The 26,126-nt window shown below is 35.0% G+C and overlaps 3 protein-coding genes and 1 long non-coding RNA gene across 6 annotated transcripts; 3 read left to right on the top strand and 1 right to left on the bottom strand.

Annotated features, from left to right (window-relative positions):
- Nucleotides 1-3,763: 3,763 nt before the first annotated feature.
- LOC137001692 (uncharacterized) lies at nt 3,764-4,582 on the top strand (the record flags this gene model as incomplete). Its single annotated transcript, XM_067360797.1, has 1 exon — nt 3,764-4,582. A coding segment is annotated over one exon (819 nt), but the record flags the coding sequence as incomplete, so codon positions are not given.
- A 5,658-nt stretch (nt 4,583-10,240) lies between these two features.
- Nucleotides 10,241-14,836, bottom strand: LOC105669627 (uncharacterized). Of its 3 annotated transcripts, XM_067360922.1 has the most exons (12): nt 14,481-14,834; nt 14,030-14,317; nt 13,403-13,569; nt 13,109-13,171; nt 12,834-13,035; nt 12,409-12,724; nt 12,154-12,298; nt 11,988-12,067; nt 11,623-11,694; nt 11,322-11,417; nt 11,019-11,156; nt 10,241-10,523 (listed from the first exon to the last, which is right to left on the bottom strand). In XM_067360922.1, exons 5-12 carry the CDS (start codon nt 12,906-12,908, stop codon nt 10,477-10,479), a joined length of 969 nt encoding a protein of 322 aa, XP_067217023.1. In that variant the 5' UTR covers nt 12,909-13,035; nt 13,109-13,171; nt 13,403-13,569; nt 14,030-14,317; nt 14,481-14,834; the 3' UTR covers nt 10,241-10,476. The 3 variants fall into 3 exon arrangements, with proteins under 3 accessions (XP_067217023.1, XP_012218106.2, XP_067217022.1); XM_012362683.2 differs by lacking the exon at nt 13,403-13,569 and having other exon boundaries at nt 14,481-14,836; XM_067360921.1 differs by lacking the exons at nt 13,403-13,569; nt 14,481-14,834 and adding an exon at nt 14,406-14,422.
- A 1,120-nt stretch (nt 14,837-15,956) lies between these two features.
- On the top strand, nt 15,957-17,117 carry LOC137001777 (uncharacterized). Its single transcript, XR_010891645.1, has 5 exons — nt 15,957-16,064; nt 16,177-16,269; nt 16,431-16,635; nt 16,747-16,881; nt 16,979-17,117. It is a non-coding gene; the product is annotated as an uncharacterized lncRNA (long non-coding RNA).
- Nucleotides 17,118-22,545: 5,428 nt separating this feature from the next.
- LOC105669625 (uncharacterized) lies at nt 22,546-24,961 on the top strand. Its single transcript, XM_012362681.2, has 3 exons — nt 22,546-23,598; nt 23,857-24,094; nt 24,172-24,961. Exons 1-3 carry the CDS (start codon nt 23,486-23,488, stop codon nt 24,619-24,621), a joined length of 801 nt encoding a protein of 266 aa, XP_012218104.1. The 5' UTR covers nt 22,546-23,485; the 3' UTR covers nt 24,622-24,961.
- The last annotated feature ends 1,165 nt before the right edge of the window (nt 24,962-26,126 follow it).

Raw genomic sequence — 26,126 nt, 5'->3', positions numbered from 1 at the left:
CAAAAGAATATAAACTCAAAGATATAAACTAGGAAGCGTGAACTAAATAATACTTAATCCTACGGAGGACGGAACGATGAATACGGGACGTCGAGTGCTCCCGACGAAGACAAAGTGCTCCCTGCCTTGAGAGGGACGGTGAACGGTGAACGGATGCCGAGTGCGCCCGGCGGAGACAGAGTGCTCCCTGCTCCTTAGAGGAACGGAAAAGTATACGGATGCCGAGTGCGCCCGGCGGAGACAGAGTGCTCCCTGCTCCTTAAGGAAAGGAAGAGCCGAGTCAGAGTGCGCCCTGATGGCTCGGAAGGTCTGCAGCGTGCTCACTGCAGACCGGGGAAGGTCTCTACTGGCCGGAGCGACGGCCTTATATACCCGCTCGCCCCACTCGGCGGCCGCATTCCGATGACGTGTTGCGGCCGGCGGCTCGATGCGCGGACGATCGTTGCGGCCGATCGCGCAAGTAGTAACATGGGTTAAACCCATGTTACACATTTTAAAAAACAAAGTTGACCTTTATATGACCTTCAATTTTACCTTTATCAAAAACTCAAGCCCACCATCTTGTGTCCCCCTCCGAACCCTACAACTTTTGTCTGAAACATTTTTCTCTAAACTCAACAGCGTTTGAAATATTCGCCTGGCTAGATTAAAATGAAACACCCTGTATACACGTGCTGTATTCTGTTTGAATTAATTGATTGCGCCAGAGGCGCTTTCTCGGTACGTGTGTAAGACCGAGAAGTTTAAAAGAAAAATTGACGGGCGCGGTAAGAAATTACCGGCCGCGTCTTTGTATATTGAACGGGTCCTAAAAAGGACGGTTCTATTGAATTAGCTCGTTGCAGCCCCTTTCCTAGTGCTGGAGGAACTCCATTTGGAAAGTGCTCTTCCGTCTTGCAGCTGCTCTCTGAGCACGCTCTAGGCGGCGAGATCTGGATGGCCACGGAACGAGTTTCCGGTGTGCCTAAAGATGCAACCGTCTCGGCTCTCGGCGTAACAGAATGTTCTGTGTACCGAGGAGAGAGAGAGGTCTCCGAATTCGGATGTCGCCAGCAACGAGAGTGTCCCTTGGTGGCCGAGTCAACCGGACGCAGAACTCTAGGGGAATTAGCTTCCACGCTAGAGTCTGAGGAGGTGACGGCGGTACTGATAAGTCAGCGGGCCGCTTGGTTGAAGTGTGCGGCTGAAGCTGGGATTCTGTTTTTCTTTTACGTGCCTTGCAAGGCAACGTAAAGAGAAAAACGGCGAGACAAATTTGCCTCTGGTTACGCTCTGCTAAAGCAGAGTAAGACTCAAGTCAAGGGCCCTGTAGAGAGCTCGCCTTGAAGCGAGTGAGTGAGGAAAAATCTGCGGAGAAGCTCTTTTATACAGCTTCGATCGATGCTTGATCGCGAGAAAGCTTTTCACCGCCTGTGCAACCTGGCGGTGTAGCCGCAAGCTCGTAACTCGGCAGAAGCCCTGCAGCGCGTAGCGGCGCCGCGGCGTATTATGCCGCGTCAGTGTAGCGGTGTGGCGGTGAGCCGCCACAACTTTAAATACCGGTGCGCGGAGACGCGATATTTAGATTGGAAGCCAAGTACACGAGAACGCTCGTGTTCGAGAGATGAGGAGCCAAGTACGCTCGATGGGTATACGAGAACGCTCGTATAAGAGGCTTGGAGCCGAGGACGCTTGGCGGGAATATAAGAACGCTTGTACGAGGTGGATAGAGTAGCGGCGGTCTTGCTGGGTACACGGGAATGCCCGTGCACGAAGACCGGTACGTGGAGGAGCCGAGTACGCTCGGCGGGTGCACGAGAACGCTCGTGCTTCAGAGGAAAGGATACCGAGAACGTTCGGCGGTACACGAGAACGCTCGTGTGTCTGGAACAAAAGGCATAGAAGCCGAGTACGCCCGGAGGGTGCACGAGAACGCTCGTGCTTCAAAGGAAAGAATACCGAAAACGCTCGGCGGTACACGAGAACGCTCGTGTGTCTGGAAGCAAAAGGCATAGAACCCGAGTACGCTCGGTGGACTACGAGAACGCTCGTAGAGAAATGTTTGTTGTCTAGCAGCGAACAGGATCTGGTGAAATAGACGTACAGCCGGGCCTCTTTTATACCCGGCTGGCGGCCGACTGACTTCGGATCGGCAAGCATCGGCGGTTTCGGCGGCGGGTCCCCACTAAACGGAATTCGGAACAGTCAGATGTGGGGATCCGTTCGGCGATTGACCGCCGGTGTTTATAATAAAGTCTTACCGGCGCTTGATGCGCCCTTGGTGGGCTACGAACGATGGACGGTCCGTAGCTGTAACGATGCAGCTTGCGGGCTGCACTGTTACAAAATCTCAAAACTCAATAATTTACAATTTCAAAGCAATTAAAAAATGTAAAATAAATTCCAGCACTACTCTTCCTCATGCAGTAACTTTTACTTAGCTGCCCTCTAAGTATCTGCCTCACAACTAAATTAATCCCCAGGTATTTGTCAAGAAAAAATGATTTTAATTTTGAGATTTTAATCTTAACAACCTTATAGATTTGCTGAAACAAATTAATAAATGAATAATCTTGAGCCAATAAACTTAACCAATTAAATAATAAACGGAAAATAGATAGTTATACTTACAAGGAAAGGGACCCAAGTGTCCCCCTCCGATTTTGACGAGCTTTAAATATGTTGTAAAGTAGCTCAAAATAAGAGACACGTATTTTTTTTTATGTGCTTTCTCGCACGTTTAGGGTTGAAACAACCCCTACAAGCTAAAACGGTTTTTTTGGTTTTGACTGAATATCGTCAAAACTGTAAGAGATATCAAAAAATGTTTCGAATAAAAGTTGCATGGTCTTTTATGAGCTTTATAACCGCGTAGCTCGATTTTTAAAAAATTTTATATTTTTTAATTTACCCTCACCCCTTCTTATTATTTTTACAAATTTCAAAATTTTTGTTATGACAAAAGTTGTAGCATTTTTTACGCTGAATACAACCATATATGATTTTATTATATTTCGAAATCGCATCTTTCAGAAATGAGCTGTCAATGTCGCACTATATGCGTCGCGCTGCGATATATGCATATATATGCATAACGCATCGTTTGTGCCGCTTGTGTAATCGATGTTTGTCGTGCATGTGTAATTGATAAGACAAATAAAATTAGAAATAAAGATTAGCATGTTATGAAACATTCGGAAAAATGTTCTGATCAAAGAACAAAGTTCACTAAAGTTGTTGCCAAAACATCCTCTCTATTTTACACTTTTATAGTCGCATTTTGAGTGCATTTATAGCGCAGCGCGTTGTCATATCCCGTCAGTGCATATTACGCTTTAAAGTTGTGCGCTTGTTAGTGATTACAAAAAAACAATATATAAAACAGCATCAAAAAAAGAACAGCAAATTCACTATAAAGTAAGTATTATTTTTTTGTACACAAATAAGGAGAAATATTTAATTGTTATATTTTTCAGAATGGTTCAATTAAATCCATTTAACGTAATAATGTTAGTATACGTAACTTTTTCGGCCCTTAATCTATCAACAAGTCCGATAACATCTGAAGAACGAGAAATGGCACATAAAATAGAATCTATGCTGAAAGAAATGCGCGATGAGAGATACAAAATGGAAGTAGAAGAATCTTTAGATTATGAAAACGATAACGATATTCTAACAGCAGAGCAATTCGAACTAGGAGATAAAGAGGAAGAAGGTGAGCTATGGACGCAAATCCTAAAGTTATATGTACTACAGATGGACGTATTCCGTATGAATATAAAATGCAGTCGAATTTTGGAAAAACAGTACAACAAGGCTAAGAACATTAGAAGGAGTAAAACAAAGATTTCGGAAAGTATATTCATTACGTCAATTACGACGATGGGAAATTCAAGTGAATCAAGGTGGCAGTAGATTCGAAAAATTAAAACAAATTTCGGAATATACATTAAATAATTTTTATACAGCTCTTGAAAATAGAATTATTGTTCACGACGCTGATTTAGCTCGATGGGCTATTCGGGCACAGGAAAATTTAAATGTACCAGAATTTACAGTTTCATCGCGATGGATACGAAAATTTAAAATAATACATAATATTGTATCTCGTAAAATAACAAAATTTATAAGAAAAACATCTATATTGTCTAACGTCGATTTTGAAGAAAAATGTAACACATTTATTGAAAACGTTAAATATCAAATAATAGAATATGGAGTTGAAAATATTTACAACAGTGATCAAAGCGGATTCCAATTAGAACTTCATGCCGGTCGTACATTGGCATATAAAGGAACAAAAAAAATTGAATCTGCAGTACAATCCGTATCGGCAACTACGCATAGCTATACTATACAACCTACTGTTTCAGCCGATGGTAGATTATTATCGCCTCTTTTTATTGTACTGAAAGAAGTTAGTGGAACATTTGATCCCAGAGTGCAAGAAACAATGTTTAAGGCACCTAATATTTTTGTTACGGCTTCGAAATCCGGAAAATTAACAGCGCATCATTTTAAAATTTGGTTGCAAGACGTACTTTTTCCAAATGTAGGTCCAAAATCTGTTTTACTACTAGATTCATGGACTAAACTTTAGTCATTGTCCAAATATTATTCAAGAATCTAAACCAGAATCCACAGAAGATATTATTTTGTTGACTATACCAGCTGGAACAACAGGAAAAATACAACCATTGGATGTATATGGTTTTCGTTGTGGAAGAATTTTATTAGACACTTTTCTGATACTGTAATGCTTTTAGATCTGGAAGTCAATCTGCATGTAAGAAACACCATTTTAAAATTACAGTCATTGACTCATAATCAATTTTCATCGCCAAGATTCAGAAATTTATTGAAATACGCATGGTATAAAAGCGGGTACGTAATAAATAAGCCCGAAGAATTCGAAACACCAGTGGAATTTTGTTTTCATAAACAGTCAAAACCAACATGCGATATTTGTAGCGCACCTGCAATAATTACTTGCGCATGGTGCAAAAAATCACTTTGTATAAATCACTTTTTTCACGAACATCACTTTTGTGATACGTTTGTTCCATAAATTCATCTGTTTTTAATATATGTTAATATATGTATTATATTCAATATATGTAGTATGTTATTGTTGAAGGTAAAGTTGTAATTGTTTCGACATATATTATTATAAAAGAAATAAAATAATAAACAAACAAATGTTTCTAGTATTGATTAATAGAAAAACCTGAAATTAATTGGATTTTTTTGCATTACCATTGAAAAACAATAAATTGCATTTTAATTGTAAGATTTTTATTTATTTATTTCTCTTTCGATATAATCCACTCTTAAAAAAGGCATGAAAAATCGATACTTGAATGTATCAAAAGTATTGTTGACGCTTATCCGCGACGCTGATTGGTTATCTCGATTATTCTGACAGTTTGATAGTTTAAGAGCAAAGATTATTTTGACGGTTATTTAAATTTTTTTAAATTTTATTAAAATATTTAGATTTCATAATTATTAAATTATTATAATAAGTGCACGGGCGCAGCGCGCGCTTGTATTGTTCTAGTATAACTATAAAAGTGTAATATAGAGGAGATGCCTTGGCAACAACTTTAGTGAACTTTGTTCTTTGACCAGAACATTTTTCCGAATACTTCATAACATGCTAATTTTTATTTCTAATTTTATTCATCTTATCAATTACACATGCGCAACAAACATCGATTACACAAGCGGCACAAACGATGCGTTATGCATATATATGCATATATCGCAGCGCGACGCATATAGTGCGACATTGACAGCTCATTTCTGAAAGATGCGATTTCGAAACATAATAAAATCATATATGGTTGTATTCAGCGTAAGAAATGCTACAACTTTTGTCATAACAAAAATTTTGAAATTCGTAAAAATAATAAGAAGGGGTGAGGGTAAATTAAAAAATATAAAATTTTTTAAAAATCGAGCTACGCGGTTATAAAGCTCATAAAAGATCATGCAACTTTTATTCGAAACATTTTTTGATATCTCTTACAGTTTTGACGATATTCAGTCAAAATCAAAAAAACCGTTTTAGCTTGTAGGGGTTGTTTCAACCCTAAACGTGCGAGAAAGCACATAAAAAAAAAATACGTCTCTTATTTTGAGCTACTTTACAACATATTTAAAGCTCGTCAAAATCGGAGGGGAACACTTGGGTCCCTTTCCTTGTTAGTTATACTTTACCTGTAAATGCAAGCACAAGAGCTGAATATCAAATTGTTAAATAAAAGATCTACTAAAGAAGCTTGCTTAAAAATAATATCTTGTCGACAAACTGTATCGTAACTAGTTATCAAAATCAAGAAAAATAGTCCAAATTATAATTTCTAAAAATAAAATAAACACTTTTTTGGTATAAAAATAATAATAAATAATATTTTTATTTTTATAAACAGGCTATAATATGTAAATTCACGACGCCAATCTGATAGAATCATTCCCGAACGTCCTACAACAAGTATAACAAAATCTAGAATTATTTACGTATTTATATCTATAAGTACATATTTCAACACAAAATCGTGAATAACTCGAAAATGAATTTAACGATCACCAAACTTTGAGAACGACTTTTAAATACGAGATCACCTGATATTCTTCAATAATATCTTACTAATTATCTCTAATTAAAAATTCGATTAATTAAGGCTGGAAGTTCAAATGGGTGGTGAGGCCGCAGTGGAGTATACTTTGCTGGGAAGTATACCTCTATAAAAAAACTGCGTAAAGCCGTATTGCATAACATTAGCAATAAAACCAACAAGTCCTATCATCTGGCGTCCGTGTCGCGAACCTCGGGCAATGTGACTTCGGTCATAGCAGATAGATGAGGGGCGAAAGGCGAAACTCTGGCGCCTGAAAACGAGAGCAAGCCAGCTAAGGAAAGGAAAATCCTGACAGAAAACCATCTCCTAACCTAAGGTGTCAGGCACCGTGCCGAAGGGTGAATGGCTGCAGGAGAACAAATAATGCTGTCTCAAACGGCTCTCCAGGAGAATTAGTGTGACTTCTGGAGTATAACCCGGTAGCACTTTTCCTCCGAAGGCATAGGGGGCTCTGCCCGGGGTGACCGTCTGACCCACCACACTCGTGGGAATAATAATGGAAAATAACAGTAAAAAAGAAGGAAATGATAAGGACAGCAATCCGGTAACGACAGCGGCAATGGCAATGACAATGACAGAGACAACGGCAATGTTAATGGCAGGAACGGATTCTGGGAATCAAAAAAATTCTAAAAAGAAAACTCATATACAGCAGACCTTACTAAGAAACCTCATCACTAATAGGCCAAGATCCAATTCCTATAGCGAAGCTCTCCCGTCAAAACAAGCGTTTCTAAGGGCGTCGTATACAAACACTCCCTCTGGTAGCAATCCTCCCAATTCCAAGGAATTTATAAACTTAAATCTAGATTCAGATTCAACTGCTGTAGCAGGCAAAGTAAGCCACACTAATACGTCACAGGGTGATGAATCTACAGATGTATGGCAAATAACCCAAATTAAAAAGAGATCACAGGAGAGCCCTGAAAATCCTATTAAAAGCTTGAAACGGGAGAGGTTCATTGGCACACAGTACAATTGGACACGTTGCAATTGCACACCGTGCTATTAGACACATAAGATTGCGCACTGTTTTTTTTGCGCACCGTTCATTTGCGCACCGTACTTTTGCGCACCGTTCTTTTGCACACCGTTCAATTGGACACTGTTGCTTTTGGACACAACACATATTTTTGGAATACAATTATGATTTGAAATACACGCAGTCGTATTTATGCATGTAGAAGTCTTTTAAAAATTTTGGAAATTTGTTTACGCAATTCTTTCGCCCACTGTTCTTTCGCGCACCGTTTTATCGCGCACCGTTCTATCGCGCACCGTTCTTTCGCCCACCGTTCTTTCGCGCACCGTAATTATAAGAAGAAGAAGAATCTTATAATCATGTTTCTGCTTTTTGCATGGTGTTTTACGTACTGTCCGTAAAATGATAATTTCCGTCCGTCATTGATAATTTTATTATATTCCGTACTTTTGCCTTGCACATGGTTGTTGACAGATTTTCCAATTTCTACAATAGAGTTGTAGTCGTAAGTCGCAGGTAAATTGATCACGTAATAATCTATTTTTTATTTTTGAAGAGTCAAACTCGACTGTAAATTTTCTAAATCTTTTTCCGGATGAATTGTTATTGCACATATAACATATCACGTTGTGTGTCCAACGTAACGTAATCAGAGCAAGTAAGAAAACATTACTGAATATATAGATAAATTAATTGTAATTCATCTGAAAGAAATTCTTTTTTGAGCTTTATTAATTAGATATATCACAATTTCAGTATATATATATATATACAGAGTGATTCAAAATAACCTGATGTCCTTGCAATGCCATATTCTTGAGCGAATTCTGAGATGATTTTTCCTTTTACAAAATTTTGTCCGAATCTTAGTTTTCGAGTAATTATTGAAAATAGGTAGCAACTTACGAGTTCGATACAACGGGCAGGCAGGGACGCGCAACGTATAGTGAGACTGTCAAATGTTTACTATCGTCTCATGACGCATTGTACCGTCCCTGCCTGTCCGCGTTGTATCGGACTCATAAGTAGCAAACTATTTTCAATTATAACTCGAAAACTAAGCTTTGGACAAAATTTTGTAAAAGGAAAAATCGTCTCAGAATTCGCTCAAGAATATGGCATTGCAAGGACATCAGGTTATTTTGAATCACTCTGTATACTGAAATTTACAATGCATTTACAATGCAAGTTGCAGTTTCCGTAAGGTAAGTTGCTATTTAATAAACTGTATATGTGTACTGTAATGTGTATATTCATGAGATTTGATAACATTTCTACTAAATTTTGTATTACTCTGTATGCATGTGAAATTCTAATATATTACATTATTTATAATAATAACATTATTAAACTTCTACATCAGATATAACAGAGCCACATATTCCTATGCATCTATAGTAAATGACACAGCAGGTTGTCATCAAGCACTAAAAAGGAATTTATTAACAAAGCATGCAATTCTTTTAAGCGAGTTTATTATAATTTTCTCCACTACCAGAATCATATGAAGTGCTATGAAAACATCAAAGATCATCTATTTACCTTTCTAACTTTTTGAGAAATTAATCCTTTACTCTCAAAGTATGTTTGTAAAATGCAACTTATTGATCATTCACAAGCAACAAAAATCTACAAAAAGCAACATTTTGTACTAAATATAATGATAAAATTAAAAGTTTGTTTTCTCATAACAGTAATAAAGGCAATAAAAATTCAAAATATTGTTTGTGTAAATTATGTTTGTATAGCGACTTATGATCCGATTTAATAACTACCGTATCCAAAATTTGTCTTCTTTTAATTATAACAATCATTTAAGTATGAATTTTTTTTATACTTAAATTAAAATTTTTATTACATATAATTAAAAAAGAATGTAAAATTATGTTTTTTTAATAAAGCTTTTTTTTTGTTGATTTATAATTTATATCTTTATGGAACTCTTTTTATAAAATGTATATCATGTTATATAATCGACATTTATGAAACAACGCTATGTAAAAATAACATTACATAGCAGCGCATTATACATTTAGAGATATACATACATATAAATATAGAAATAAATTATCAAATTATGTCTTTGGTAACATGTATCACACAAGATAAAATCTATGTATTTAAGTACAATAAACATATATTACGTATAAACTTAAGAAACTTTTAGATTTTTTATAGACATTTTAAAGGACACTTAATCGTTATAAAAATCAAATAGAAAACAAAAAAAAAAGTCTTTTACTCTGAACAAACTTACAGCAAAATTTTAAAAATAATTTGAAACAATGAATTAGCATTGCGAAAGTAACACAAATTCACGTTTGTAATATCGTTACCTCTTATCTTTTTCTTAGACTATTTCACAAAGATAATTACATATAGGTAACAAATTTAAACTCATGTGAACATCAAACACAATACATAACTGTGCTTATAAAAACGAAACTGAATCATATAAGTATAATTGCACAAATGTGAATATTATAAACAATACAAACAATAACAATATAAAAAATACTTATATTGTTACTAAATACTATACTAAATACTATACTAAAAATTTTCAGATTGCAGCTTGTCTTAACGAGAAAAGATTGCTTGAACAGCTTTTTATGGTTTTTGAACTCTAAAATATTTTTCATAAGTAGTATTGCACACTGGACATCGCTTATGTTCCAAACGTCCGATGCATTCAGTGCAACAGGCAGAATGACCACAGGGTACAAAAATATGTGTTCGCTCATTGGTAAAATACAGCGTGCAAATATCTTCGGAAGACTTCTCTCTTCACATATTCTGACAGTTTTGAAGATCCCAATTTACAATATGGAATGGATGTTCTTCAGAAACATTACTGTTATCCAAATACTAATATCCATAATCATCATCCAGCACCTCGTATATTGATTCATCATCTGTAAAATAAAAAAGGAAATTAAATTTGCAATATTGATTATATCTCTGTGTAAAAAAAATTAACTTTGACTTAATATTTTACAGTAACTGTGTACTACTAATTGTAAATCAATAGTGGCAGAATGCACGAGGCTGAACGGAGGACAGATGAAGTTAGGGCACAACTAACCGCCTGTTTTATCACAAATATAGCTTACGCACTGCGCACTCTTTCTTAATTACCTCTGAATACAAAGCTTATCTCTAATATTTAACACTACTGAACAATACTGTTTACGAATATAAAACTAAAACTTAGAAAGTCGATGTGGCTTCAACGACGGTCTTCATAGAAGTGAAAACAAAAAAACGTGGCGCTGCTACGCCGTAGAAACAATCAAAACAATAGAAAACTTTTAGTAATGTAAGAGAGAGAAGAAGGGAACCACATGCCATCTCTCTCTCTTCCAAAGGCCAGAAGAAATCTTCACTCTAACAAATAGTAATAAAATTACCTTGTGAATTGCTGAGAACATTCTCGAAAATAATTATATTGGATAATGTTTCTAATGTTTCGTTTTGTTCTGCCGAAATCGTTTCCTGTGTAGATGCTGTCACTCTGCTATCATTGCATTCAGATTCTGTGTCCTTTTCTGAAAAAGAAAAGTTATTTTTATTCTGCTTTATTTAATATATCTCAAGGAATGTATCTCAAGGAATATGCAAATATTATTACTGTATAATAAATAAAAACTTAAAAAAATTAAAAAACTTAAAAATTTGCTTGAAAAAAAATTAAATTAATGATATTTTTTTACCTGTGTTTGCTTCTAAGTTATTGTCTTTTTCTCTTGAATTAGATAATATAATCCTATTTCTGCATTGAGATCTGCGTCTTCTAATGTTAATCTTCTCTGAAATAAAAAAATAACATTTTTTTTTAAATAAATATATTATAAATCCATATATATTGTTATTAAAAAGTTTTAATTTGCTATTGTTTTTCATTTTAATATATTGAAAATAAGATAATTGTTTAATCTCTAAATCTTTAAAAAATAAAAAAAATTTTTATAAACTTAATACTTGCGAGATTTAAAAGAAGTTAATAAAATTTACCTGTTTGGATAGATACGTTAAAGTCATCCGCAAAGAATGTCCTGTCTGTAACTTGTTCGTCACATGACAACGCTTTATTTGAAAGAAAATGTAGTTATATACATGTTTGGAATAAGTTTGTTATCTAATAGATAGTTGCTTATGATTGAATATCATAAAAGTAAAATTGTAATTATATACGAACACCTAAATCCACATATTAACACATGTAACAATAAACATGTCCTTTTTATTTTAAATCTTGTCTTATACGTAGATGAAACGTATATTGTGTGACATTGAGAATCAAATGGTTGCATTTATTGTAAAATGTGTTAAAATATGCGGTAAGAAACATAATTCTAATATTAATATAGGTTAAATACCATCAAATGATGCCAATTGTTCAATTTGAAAAATATCATTCCTTCTGTTAAACATCAATAAAAATTGCTTTAATGGCAACCTAAAAAATAAAATAAAATTATTAAAATTGTAAGTTATAGTAATAATCTATTATTTGGTCCAGTGTTTATGCATACAAAATAATACCTTTTTTCAATTAAGTTTTTTTGCGCATTTATATTTTTCGTATTACGCTCTCTATTTGTCCGTGTATGGGTTCGCCGGGGTTGAATATCGTTTTTCAAGCGTCGAAGATCCAATTCTTGATCAGCAATTAAATTTTTAAATTTTTCTATAGAAAAAGATAAATAATTCATATTAATACATAAAATTTAGTAAATACTTAAAAATAAAATAAAAAACAAGTATTATTCTAAAATAACTTTTTATTATTAACATTACCTAAAAATGTCCGAATATTTATGTTCCTTGTGCCTAATTTCTGCGTTGCAATGTTGTGAAAACTTTCCACTATATTGTTAGTGCGGATGGGACAGCCATAAGTGCTAATTTTTGACGCCATATGTAACCAGGTAAGTCTCAAATAAGACATAAATTGTAAGACATTTGGATGCTCACGAGAAAGTAAGTCAGCTTCAGCTTGTATAATAAGCAAGGCTTCGTGAAACATATCTGCTGGTAGCAAAGGCAATGTTATTGTCATTAAAAGTATAGTTTGTGGAGAAAGCTCTAATTTTTGCCATTTACGCAATACAGCCTAAAATATAAAAAAAAGATGTAATATTAATTTAATGTGTGTGTGTGTGTGTGAATATATTTAATTATAATAATATATAAACATATAATAAATATATAATGAACCGAACCTGATTAAAATAAAACCAACATCCACTTAATTTCGCTTTGGGAAACTTATTACTCAGTGACTTAATTGTAGCCATTTCATAATCACTTATTATAAATTCAATATTTTGTTCAAGCTGCGGTACCAGCTGCTTAATTTTGTGCCATAAAGCATCATAAAAAGTTGTTGTACGTGCATCACAATATAAATAAAGTTGCAATGCCCTGGAAAGATAAAGTTATCTATTATTGTTACTTTTGGAACACAAATAAATATAAAATTAAATAAATATCTTACCGTATCCATATATCGTATATGTACTGAATAAAGTTGTGCAATGTGTGGTGTGCGAGGAAGAACCTTGAAAAAAATAAATACAATTATTTTTTTATATTTTGATTTAAAACTATATTATATGCAGAAATATAATTTTATGATATAAATATTGCGATATAAATTTTATTAATTACAATAAATTATCAATGAAAAACAGATTTATAAGAAATGTTCCATCCACATAGATTTCAGTAGCTGATGACAAACTTTCTAATAAATCAGTAGTTGATAAAATGATTGCTACTTTGCCATTACTTGAAGTTACACTCCCTTGATAGATATTTTTTATTACATCAGAATTTTCGATAATATCACGTAATGATGCCAATGTCTCGGGTACAACTGGTCTGACTTTAACGCGTTCACGATGCATAGAACATTTTATAGATGGAAAACTCAAATATTGCCCAACACTTGGATTACTAAAAATTAAAAAAAGGTTTCTAAAAATAATACAATATAAATAAAGTAACCAAAAAATTTGAAGAGAATATAGTATAGGTTCGAATGAAAATTGCTTTGGTTATGTCGATAGTGTTCATTTAATAACCATCACATATGCCTGATTTCCTTGGAATTACTAAATATTTTTAATCAAGTGCGTCATATTGGCCTCATTAAACCTAATGAATCAAGTGTTAATAAAGAAGTGCATCGTTTATAAATATTTATATGAGTATTGATAAATCTTAAAAAGCAGTAATATTTTACAATACTCTTTAAAAACACAATTGTTACTTCTTTATTTAATAGTCAAAATATATAAATATTTATAAACAATAAAGTTAGTCAAAAATGTTTATTAATCCTAGATCTAATAAGTGATTAGATATATGTAAAGTACACATATGTACAAATGATGCATATGTAAAACATTCTTACCTTCTACATACTGAATCAAATATTTCCTTTAGATCCTGACAAGTCTCGCGAGAGAGTTTCAACATTTCTTCTTTCATTTGATGTTGCAATACGATGAATGGTGATTTTGCATGATTATGCGTTTCTAAAATTTCTACATTATCATCTCTAATGCTTATTGCACCTCGACATTTGGTTGTCCGGCGTGTATTGCATCGAAAAATATAGTCATTACGATTATCCTTGGTATAAATATAATCATCATGAACGTAAAGAAGCGATCCTTTTTTTTCCAGATATGACTTTCAACTGTAAAAAAGAAATAATTGCCTAATTATGTACATATTTCAAATTACAAATTCAATCGATTTTGTCAAAATAAAAGTGATTTTCTAACCAAGATATTTAATGCTTTAATTGTACACATAAATATAATAGCAAAAACTTTTTTCATTGTAATATAGATACTTACACTAGTAGCCATTTTGTAGGCAAAGGAGTGTATGGTTTGCAAGGAAACGATGTTACTTCTTGCAAACTTTTTTAGAATATTAAGTTACAAAAATAGTTTAAAAAACATAAAGAGAATAACACGAGCAAATCAAAACGACATGAGCATAATTGATACGACATGAGCAGAAACTAATAAGCCCGGATCTACAATAGATGTAGTAAGCTTTAAGCCATAAGAAATTGACCACTCACAGACAAATTATAGAAAAATTACGAAATTGATCAATCACAATCGATAAATTTTTCTGTAGTTTGCCTGTGATTGATCAATATCTTACAACTTATAACTTGTTGTAGTTCACTTATTACTGATTACTGTATTGTAGATCAGGCCTAAGGCCGTAAGCAAATCGACCAATCACAGTTAAACATTCTCACAACATAATAAGAATATTTGACTGTGATTGGTCGATTTGCTTACGGCCTTAAGTCCGTATCAAACTACGCATTGAAGAACGAAATTAAAGATCGAAGATTGGGAATTTGACCAATCAGAAAGAAGTAATATTTGTTTGTTTTTTCCCGATTGGTTAAATTCTCAATTTTCAATCTTTAATCTCAATTTTCAATATGTCGTCTGATACGGGCTTTACGGTTACGACTAAAATTTTTGTACGTGTCGTGGCTTTTAGTCGCTATTGTTTTAAAAAATGCGGCTAATGTAGAACAACCTAAATTCCTAGTTTTAAGAATTAGAAAAGGATGAAGAGCAAATTGAACCGAAATTAAAGTTAACCTATGTTGGTAGAAACGGCCCTTATTAATCTGAAGGTGCAATTTCACGCAGCGAGTAAAAGCTGGCGTTTTACCCCCTCTCCGCCGCCACGCAAAGCAGCGTTAAAAAGCTGTTCGCTATCACCTCTATCTTTTTCATGGAGCTGAAAGTTCTCCGAGTAGTTTTACTCGACGACAAACGGCACGAAACGGCTGGACAAAATCCGTCTAGTCCTTTGACAAATAACTTGTAACGGTCGGAGCACCGAGATCGCTCGTTCAAAATGTCCGTTAAGCGTAGTAATTTAAACCACGTGCTCCGATTGGCTACTGACTGCAATATTCATGTAATCGAGGTGCATAAATAAAACACTTCATTACTGGAAATATAAATGACCTTTATTCTTTAGCCTTAATACACGAAATACTGTTGGATGGCTCGATTCGACTAGAACTAAATCCACGGCTTATTCGACGACTCTTATTCGACTAAAAAACGCGACTGATCTTAATGCCGGTTCTGTACAGAGTGTCTCTCCGGATTTCGCTCCGGATAATCTTGCGGATCCGGAAGATTCCAGAACGTTGTAGAACCTTCGGCGGATCCGGTAGCGCGCGCATGGATCGATTAGATACTTCGATTACTCGAGAATCGATGTATTGCGATTCGATGAATCGCCTGGTGCCTTATGGGCGCCGTCTGTCGGTCGGCCGTATAAATATTTTACAGCTCGGCCATTCTGCCAATGTACTACGTCCCATTTGTAGTATGCAGGCGCTACGTTTAGTTCGTGTGTGTTTATTGTGCATGTAACATCATGCCGTATCGGTAAATATCTCTGATATACAAACTCATAATTACATCGAAATCTTAATTCTAATCGCCACTTATTCTAACGCAATTTATTATCTATTGTTCAATAATACGGTCTTTTAATTAGGAACGTTTGCGGCGGGCGCGCATTCAGCCCACAGCTTCATTCGCTCGCTCGACAAGATCGTATTCGGCGGCTTCATTTTTACATCGAAATCAGGTATGTCCTTAATTAAGCACGGGCCGATTAATTTCGGTTTTATTTTAACATTTTGGCCGTGCTCGACTCTTGTGTTCCCAATTAATTTGCACTTCCTTTCGTTATAATTCACGAGTTTTCTAAAATTAACCTCGAACTAGTCTCGATATTTCTTATCACAGGTACGAATCGAATCTGTCGCCTCGAGTGACGTATCACGTGCGGCAGTGCGGTCTCGCAGCAGGTCCGTATCAACGTCAATTTGGACCTGTCGCAGACGTATCGACGGAAAATCTGCGTGTCTACGCTGCTCGAATTCTTTAACGAGGCTGCAATGAGCCTTATCTTTATGATGGGCTCTTAATGAACTCTCTCCCAACGAATCAGGTACGACGTATTTATCATAAACATTTTCTAATTTCTCTTCTTCTAATTCTTTATATGAAATAGACTTATCACTGTTACTAATTTCTAACTTATCTCTAAAATCTTTTCTAGGATCCGTGAGCTGCCGCGATTCCAGCTCGCGTTCTACTGGAAATTCGCTTACATAGCCGACGCAATGGCTAAGTGCATCTTCCCTTGATCCTGTTCGACTGCTTTTTTTCCTGCGCATCAAATCGTCCGCAATCGGTACGTTTTTATAATTCTCGAAATTCCTATTAATATCTTTTATATGTTTTTTATTTTGGTCATCGAAATCAATTTCACTATTGTCTATCTGTTCTAGATATTCTGGCGAGACATCGGCATCGTTTAACGGCAATCGTGGTAAAAAACTAACATCCCATTCCGGCTGGTTATCAGCCGACTTATTGTATTCGATTGTAAGTTTATAATTTTTAATAAAATCTCTACCGAAAATTAAATCACTGTCGAATTGTTCATTCAGTACGTGAAAGTTAACTGATAGAATTTTATCGCCTAGCTGGCTTAACATTATTTTAATCGGCGTGACTCCAAGAATTAACAACGGCATATTTCCCAAATTAACTAATCTTTTAACTGGCGGCGTTAAATCATGCGAGAACGGTTCGACAAACTTGACAAATACATTTTTCTTAATAAACGAAACCGGACTACCGGTATCTATCAACGCTATTAAATCACATTTACGTTTACAGATGCTCGTTACTTTTACCAACGGCCTGTCGTGATCGAATTTGGCGCCTTCCTTGTCCAGGACCGTAGCGACGACGGTGTCTGGCTCAACTTCGTAGGTGGCGTCCTCTGAAACGGCTGCTACTGTCAGCGCTGCTGACGGCTGTCTCGGCAACGTCGGTTTCCCGTCAACTCAACCCTTCAGCGTGGGACAATCAAATTGGCGATGTCCTTTGCTCTTGCAATAAAAGCACGTAATATCGCTTCTACATACTTGATGTGTGTGTCCCTCTTTTCCACAATTCCGGCACGCACTATCTTTGTTCCTTACCGGCACATTCGGCACTGTCTTCTTTTCACTTTCGACACTGCCTTCAGTAATGATTCTCATTTTCGCGAGAAAACTGTCCAACGATTCGTCTGCTACCGAAAGCGCGACAGATCTCATTGAGCTTTGCGTGATTCCACCAATTATTAGATGGATCGCGTCTTTTACCGGCAAGTCCATTTTATTAATGAGCGCGAGTTTAGCGATCGTATACTGATCGAAAGTTTCTTTTTGCGCGTTCCATTTACGCGCTTCGACCTGCTGTATCGATTTATAAAACGGTACTTTTCGTTTGAAAATTTTCAATAGTTCAAGACGCAGGCCTTGCCACGACTCGATTTCCGGTCCCGACTGTATGTCGTACCATTGGCGCGCGAACTTGACCAACTTGCTCGACGCGGCAAGCAAGGTCACACCGTCCGTTGTAATATGTATTTGTGTCTACTCGACGCACCCACACCGACACACACTCTTCTTCAGATCCTCCGAATTCCGGGATTTGCGAGGCAAGCCAGGAAATTACGTTTCCTGCTGGCAGCCCGATCCCGATACTCACCAATTGCATCGGCTAAGCATGCGCAGAATTCAAGGATGACACCGCAGAGTTCGTCCTGTTCGAATTTTCCAAATTGTTTATCGAAGCAACTGGCTCCTCGGCTCGGCTTGCAGGTGCAGCGGGTCTCGCTGCCTGCAATTGTTGCATCATTTGCAACATAAATTGCTGTTGCTGCTGCTGCAGCATCGACGTCATCTCCGTGAAGATCTGTCGGAATACCCCTGCGGTCAGCGGTTCTGCAACCGTTGACCGCGTGGCGGCCGACGGCACCGTCCCTTCTCCGAACGCACCGTGCGACTCTGCCGGTGCATCCGCGCTCCTGGATTTCTCCAAATGAGCCATAATCAATTTTATGAGTACCTCACGGTCCTTTGACAGCGGAAGCTGGTTGTGCTTCGCGTAATTTTGGAGCTGCTCCAATGTGGCCTTCTCCAGATCGGCTTGCTCCATCTTTGATCTCGTCTTCGGCATGCTCCTCTTCTGCACTTACTCGACACAACAGAGTTTTTATTATTGACTCGATGCGGACTTGCAGAGCCCGTTTTTAATTTCGACACGACACGACGCGGGTTTTTATGAGCCCGTACTCCTTTCGACACGACACGACAACGTCTTTTCGACTTTACCTTTTCCGACACGACGCGGGTTAATGAGCCCGTAATCCCACTTCTGATAAACTGAAAGTTCTCCGAGTAGTTTTACTCGATGACAAACGGCACGAAACGGCTGGACAAAATCCGTCTAGTCCTTTGACAAATAACTTGTAACGGTTGGAGCACCGAGATCGCTCGTTCAAAATGTCCGTTAAGCGTAGTAATTTAAACCACGTGCTCCGATTGGCTACCGACTGCAATATTCATGTAATCAAGGTGCATAAATAAAACACTTCTTTACTGGAAATATAAATGGCCTTTATTTTTTAGCCTTAAGAGGATGCTGAAGTCATATTGTTATCGACCGAAACTTCAATTTTTTAAAAAGGGTGGCGTTTTTTATTGCTTTAATAGAATTACAAATCCTTTGGTGTAAATAAAGTACATGCTAATCTTTCGGCAGTTGGTCAAATTTAAACCAAAAAATAAAAAAAATTTTTGAAAATTTACCGACAATGTCACCTCAAAGAATTAGATCTTTTATATCAAAATTATACTGCTTCAATCTGCAAAACAAGACCATGTGCCGAAGAAGAGCGTATAAAACAATAATGGAAAACCAAAAAAATAGAGCTTAGAGACTTATTTTCAAAACGCCATCCTTTTCCAGATTTATGTAAAGCATGTGTGCAATATAGAAAGAATAAGGTAAAAAAGAGCTATAGATTAGTTCCGAGATTTTGGGATAGAGGCGCTATACAGTTCTCAGTGCTATCTGTCATATACAGAATCTTTTAGGTTAGTTATGTGTGTGTTAGTTGTGCGTGTGTGTGTGTGTTTGTGTTATGTGCTACGAAACCCGGCTGAAAAAAATGGGTTGAAGGCACTCTGAAGGATAAAAAAGTGTATGTATTATACATAAATTTTGCAACATTTTTGCAAACATTTATATTATTTAATTACATACATTCATATTCTAATTTCTACAAAATACTTTTGTTCATGTGCTTTATGTGTATATATTATGTATATTCACATCAAAGTATCTATGTAAAAAGTTAATATTATTTTATATTGTATATATTTTTATAATAAATGTATATGTCATATAACTTATTTATAAAGCATGAAATATAAAGGTATTTTTAGTTTCTTGTATGTATCATTTGTAAAAAAATCTTGATAAAAAAAACATTAATTTTGTGACTTGCAATTATCTGTTTCAATATATACTTTTTTTAAATACTTAAAACTAGCCTTATTTTATGCGTTTACCTTGGTATCTAAAATACACATCAAAATATAAAATTAATTTCTAGTTCAGTAGAAAAAAAACATTGTAGTCTTACACCAGAGAGAAATGGTAAAATATCATGTATATGTAATAACAAATAAATCACTTTTCCATTGACATTATACACAACTTTGCAGAAATAAATTTATTCTGTGAATTTTGAATGTGTAGTGCAGTTTAAAACACACAGTCGAAATATGTCTATATTTTTGAAATAATAATTCTGATTTTTCATGAATCACAATGGTTTTATAAAATGTTCAATTTTAACCGTTTTTATTGGACTGTACTTTAGACAATATTATATTTTGCCATTTCTCTCTGTTGTAAGACAAGAATGTTTCTTTTCTACTGTAATAGAAATACATTTTCGATTTTAATACGTATTTTAAATACCAAGTTAATCACATAAAATAAGGCTAATTGTAAGTATTTAAAAGAAGTATATAATGAAACAGATTATTGCAAGTCGCAAAATTAATGTTGTTTCTTTTATCAAGATTTTTTTACAAATGATAGACACAAAAAAATAAAAATATCTTTATATTTCATGCTTTAGAAATAAAAAATATGGCATATATCATATACATTTATTGTAAAAAGAGTATACAAAATGATGTCAATTTCTTAGAAAGATATTTTGATATGAATATAGATAATATGGAGCATATAATATACATTATATATATATATACATAAAGCATATGACGTAATAAAAGTATCTTACAATAAAGAATAAGACAAGCCAGAGGCGGTTTCCTCGTGGACTAGCAATATAGAATAAGACAAGCCAGAGGCGGTTTTCTCGTGGACTGGCATTAGAAAATTCTTATTCTTGTCTTCAAGCCAGAGGCGGTTTCCTCGTGGACTGGCAATATAGAATAAGACAAGCCAGAGGCGGTTTTCTCGTGGACTGGCATTAGAAAATTCTTATTCTTGTCTTCAAGCCAGAGGCGGTTTCTTCGTGGACTGGCAATATAGAATAAGACAAGCCAGAGGCGGTTTCCTCGTGGACTAGCAATATAGAATAAGACAAGCCAGAGGCGGTTTTCTCGTGGACTGGCATTAAAAAATTCTTATTCTTGTCTTCAAGCCAGAGGCGGTTTTCTCGTGGACTGGCAATATAGAATAAGACAAGCCAGAGGCAGTTTTCTCGTTGACTGGCATTAGAAAACTCTTATTCTTGTCTTCAAGCCAGAGGCGGTTTCCTCGTGGACTGGCAATATAGAATAAGACAAGCCAGAGGCGGTTTTCTCGTGGACTGGCATTAGAAAATTCTTATTCTTGTCTTCAAGCCAGAGGCGGTTTCCTCGTGGACTGGCAATATAGAATAAGACAAGCCAGAGGCGGTTTTCTCGTGGACTGGCATTAGAAAATTCTTATTCTTGTCTTCAAGCCAGAGGCGGTTTTTTCGTGGACTGGCAATATAGAATAAGACAAGCCAGAGGCGGTTTTCTCGTGGACTGGCAAATTGTAAGAAATATTGTCAGAGGCGATCTATTGTGAGCTGACAATTTTAAATAAATATAGTCAGAGGCGATCTAACGTCAGCTGACAGTTTAGAAAAAAGAGAGCTAAAGACGATTTATTCGTGAACTGGCAAATTGTAAGAAATATTGTCAGAGGCGATCTATTGTGAGCTGACAATTTTAAATAAATATAGTCAGAGGCGATCTAACGTCAGCTGACAGTTTAGAAAAAAGAGAGCTAAAGACGATTTAATCGTGAACTGGCAAATTATAAGAAATATTGTCAGAGGCGATCTAACGTCAGCTGACAGATTTGAAAAAATACGTATTTATTTTAGTTAGCAATTTACTGCACGTGTGGTCTGTTTATATTTTATCAGATAATTTATAAGGTCATTTAACCTTTTTTCTTGCAATTGAAATTCTATCGTATGGCTGAATGATGTACATACGAGACAAAATAGACTTATACAAGGTGTCTAATAGATATAAGTTAGATATGATAAAATATTTTATTTGAAAAATGTATGTATAATACTATATATCTAATTGGAAAAATATGTTATATGCTTTTCCTATTTTTATTCTTATGTAATAAATACAAAATAAATAAATAAGTTAATTAATTATTGAATACATACATATACATATTGAATATAGTTATCCTTATTTTGTATTTTATATAACTGAAATGATATATACTTTCATAATTTCAGTCATTATCATATAAAATACAAAATAAAGATAACTATTTATTGAATATATGTGTATATGTATATATTAATTAATTGATTAATTAGTTATTTAGCATTTACTACATAAGGATAAAAGTAAGAAAAGTATATGACATTTTTCTTCAATGATATATATAGTATTATATGTATATTTTTTATTTATTATTTTGTCATATTTAGTTTGTATTTATTTGACACCTTGTATACGCCTATGTTTTCTCGGACATTATATTGCAGCCTTGCGACGAAATTTCAGTCGAGGAAACAAGCGCAAGCATCGTTTGTTTACAAACTTCCGATGACACACGTACACAGACCACACGTCAGTGTAGTGAGTCACCACTACAAACAAATGCGTACACACGGACCTACGCGGCATAGGTCCGTAGGCTGCGTCGATAATGTCATTTCATTTTTAGTACCATCAAAATGATGGCGCTTTCGCGTCGGAGTTCGCCCGTCACTTCAGCATCCTCTTAATACACGAAATACTGTTGGATGGCTCGATTCAACTAGAACTAAATCCACGGCTTATTCGACGACTCTTATTCGACTAGAAAACGCAACTGATCTTAATGCCGGTTCTGTACAGAGTGTCTCTCCGGATTTCGCTCCGGATAATCTTGCGGATCCGGAAGATTCCAGAACGTTGTAGAACCTTCGGCGGATCCGGTAGCGCGCGCATGGATCGATTAGATACTTCGATTACTCGAGAATCGATGTATTGCGATTCGATGAATCGCCTGGTGCCTTATGGGCGCCGTCTGTCGGTCGGCCGTATAAATATCTTACAGAGCAAATAAAAGCTGGCGTTTTACCTGCACTCCACTACAACATAAAGCAGCGTTAAAAAGCGACTATTGCTGAGTACATAACTTGACTATAACCGCAATAAAAGTATAGAAATGCAATTGGATTATTATAATCAATACATCGAGTACGTAAAATATTATAGACATACAGTGGCGGTTATAGCTGAAATTAGAAGACGACGTATAGCTGCTGCAGTTGCTGCAATGTATTTGTTAAAAAAAAAAGAAAACATAAGAAAAAAAGGTTTTGGGTAGCTCCGATTTTCGAAAGTCGTAATGTACATAGTTTCTTTTTTGCATCGATTCCGAAATTGATATTGGAGGACATACGATTCCACAATTACTTCCGAATGACTGCAACTCAATTAGAGGAATTATTAGGAATGATCGGAGGCAAATTGCAGAAGCAGGACTTTATTCGACAATCTATTTCACTATCAGAACGATTGGCATTGACCCTGAGGTGTGTTTGGCTTAGCTAAATTAAATTGTTTAACTTACTATTTTTTTCGTGTATATATGAAACAATAGATTTGTTTGCGGTAAACGTATTAGGGAGAATTCACATCTTGACAGAAATCATCTTGGTATGAATTCTCCCTTAGAACACGTTAGAGTGAGTAGAAGTATGTTATTGGAGCATGCGACACGAACAAACCTAATATTATACATTTTTACTTAATGCATATATATGTGAATATTATTATATAAAATATTATAGATATCTTGCTTCCGGAGATTCGATGACATCAATATCCTTTCAATATCTTGTGGGAGTGAAAACAGTGAACACTATAATACATGAAACGTGCAAAGCAATTTGGGATTATTTGTGCTCTTTGGTTCTTCCAAGCCAGCTTGAAGAAAAAGACTGGTTGGATATCGCCAATGATTTTAATGAAAAATGGAATTTTATTCATTGTATTGGAGCCATAGATGGCAAGCACGTTATTATTCAAGTGTGTAAATTTATTGTTAGTATATAATATGTAACTTAAAAAGAAGTACAATTACAAATAATCCTTCTAATTTTTAGTGTCCCAATAATGCTGGATCAGCGTTTTTTAATTATAAAAATATTCACAGTATAGTACTCATGGCCATCTGCGACGCAAATTACATTATTCGTTTTGTGGATATTGGGGCTTATGGCCGAAGAAGTGATGGCGGTATTTTTAAGGACAGTGCTTTCGGAAAAGCGTTTAATGAAGGTCGAATGAATATCCCACAATCAGCAGCGATTAGGGAAGGAGGACCTATTTTACCTTATTGTCTTGTAGGAGACGAAACCTTTCCTCTAAAATCGTATTTACTTCGTCCGTATCCGGGAAGAGGTAGACTTACACCAGAACAAGATATATACAATTATCGTTTGAGTCATGCAAGACGAATAATAGAAAACACATTTGGTATAATCGCCAGTCAATGGAGAATATATAGAAAACCAATTATCGCCAGTCCTGAGAATGCAAAGCTAATGGTTTAGGTAACTGTTTGTCTCCATAATTGGCTTCGTCAACAGGACAATGATATAAACATATATGTTCCTCCATCTGTGGTCGATGTCGATGATCCACATTATCGAAATAGCTTTAAACCAGGGTCGTGGCAAACTATCATGGAAGATGGATGTGCTTTCAGGGAAATCTCAAACTGCGGATCAAACACGAGTTCAAAAGAAAATATAGAAATTTGAAATAAATTTTGCCATTATTTTAATAACGAGGGAGCAGTACCGTGGCAACATAATCAAACTAAATAAAATTTTTTAAAATGATTTTGATAATGTAATTTGTATATAATAGATAAAATACTATGGTGTTTAACCTTGTATTATTTCTTAAGAATGTGTTAGAGACTGATTTTATTTCTGTTTTGTTTATTGACAAGGTATCCGCTGTATAGCGAATGCAATCGACGTATAATACTTTTATTATGATGTTTAAATTTATATTATTTCTTAAGAATATAATAGATAAAATACTAAGAGAAATATAAATAAACATTTTTATTACAAATAATTTTTATTACAAAAAACCTTTTTCTATAAAAAATATTAAGTTTTCATATATCATAAATTCTTTTATATATCATATATTTCATATATGATATATAAAAGAATTTCATATATAATATATAAAAAGTTTTCATAAATATCGTAAACTATATATTATATTATAAACGCGTATATATTATAAACTTTATTCTTTAATACTGTATATAATACTGTATATAAGTTCTGTAATACTCATTTAATATTAGCACTAAATAAAGCTGCTTTGTTAATCGGTAGAGGAAATAAATGGCGGCGATTTAATTAGGATTTTTTTTCTTAGCATTATTAAACAATTGCATCACTTGCAGCATTATGTCGTCCATAACCTGAGGATTGATTTCTCGTAATTGAGTAGCAACAAGGTTACCATACAAAGCTGCTTTGTCAGAGGGTGGTGGCGGAGGGGGCACAAACGGTGGTACGCTAATTGGTTAATTTATAGCATCAATTAATCGGTCAAAATTGGAACCATCTTCGCTATCATCTCTGCTACTGCAGCTACGTTTGTAATTACCTACAGTAAGCATTTAGAGATATCGTATTTTTTGTATTTTTATTTTAATTACATTTGTACATTTAATAGAATTGCGAAAAATTGAAAACAAAAGGTAAAAAATTTTAAACTTTATTAAAAAATATAATTTCACAAATATTAATTTAAATTTTCCATTTTCCTTCAATACCTTTCATAAGAAAAAATTAATAAATTAACATACGTGATCCACGACCACTGCTGCTGCATTCATCAAAAGTCATAATAGTATCATTAAACTCTTCGCTGAGAAATGTCGCGATATTGGTTACAGTTCTGTAACATAGTTTAAATTTACATGCAATGAATATAAACAAATAATATATGCTACTGCACTTAATTGCATTTTTGTACGCTCGTTATTTCATAAATATTGTACGTACTCGGTTTCGAGCTGCATATC

This window comes from Linepithema humile, chromosome 8 (assembly GCF_040581485.1).
Source record: "Linepithema humile isolate Giens D197 chromosome 8, Lhum_UNIL_v1.0, whole genome shotgun sequence".
Taxonomy (NCBI): domain Eukaryota; kingdom Metazoa; phylum Arthropoda; class Insecta; order Hymenoptera; family Formicidae; genus Linepithema; species Linepithema humile.
The sequence above is the reverse complement of the archived record's forward strand: the minus strand, read 5'-3'. Positions and strand labels throughout refer to the sequence as shown.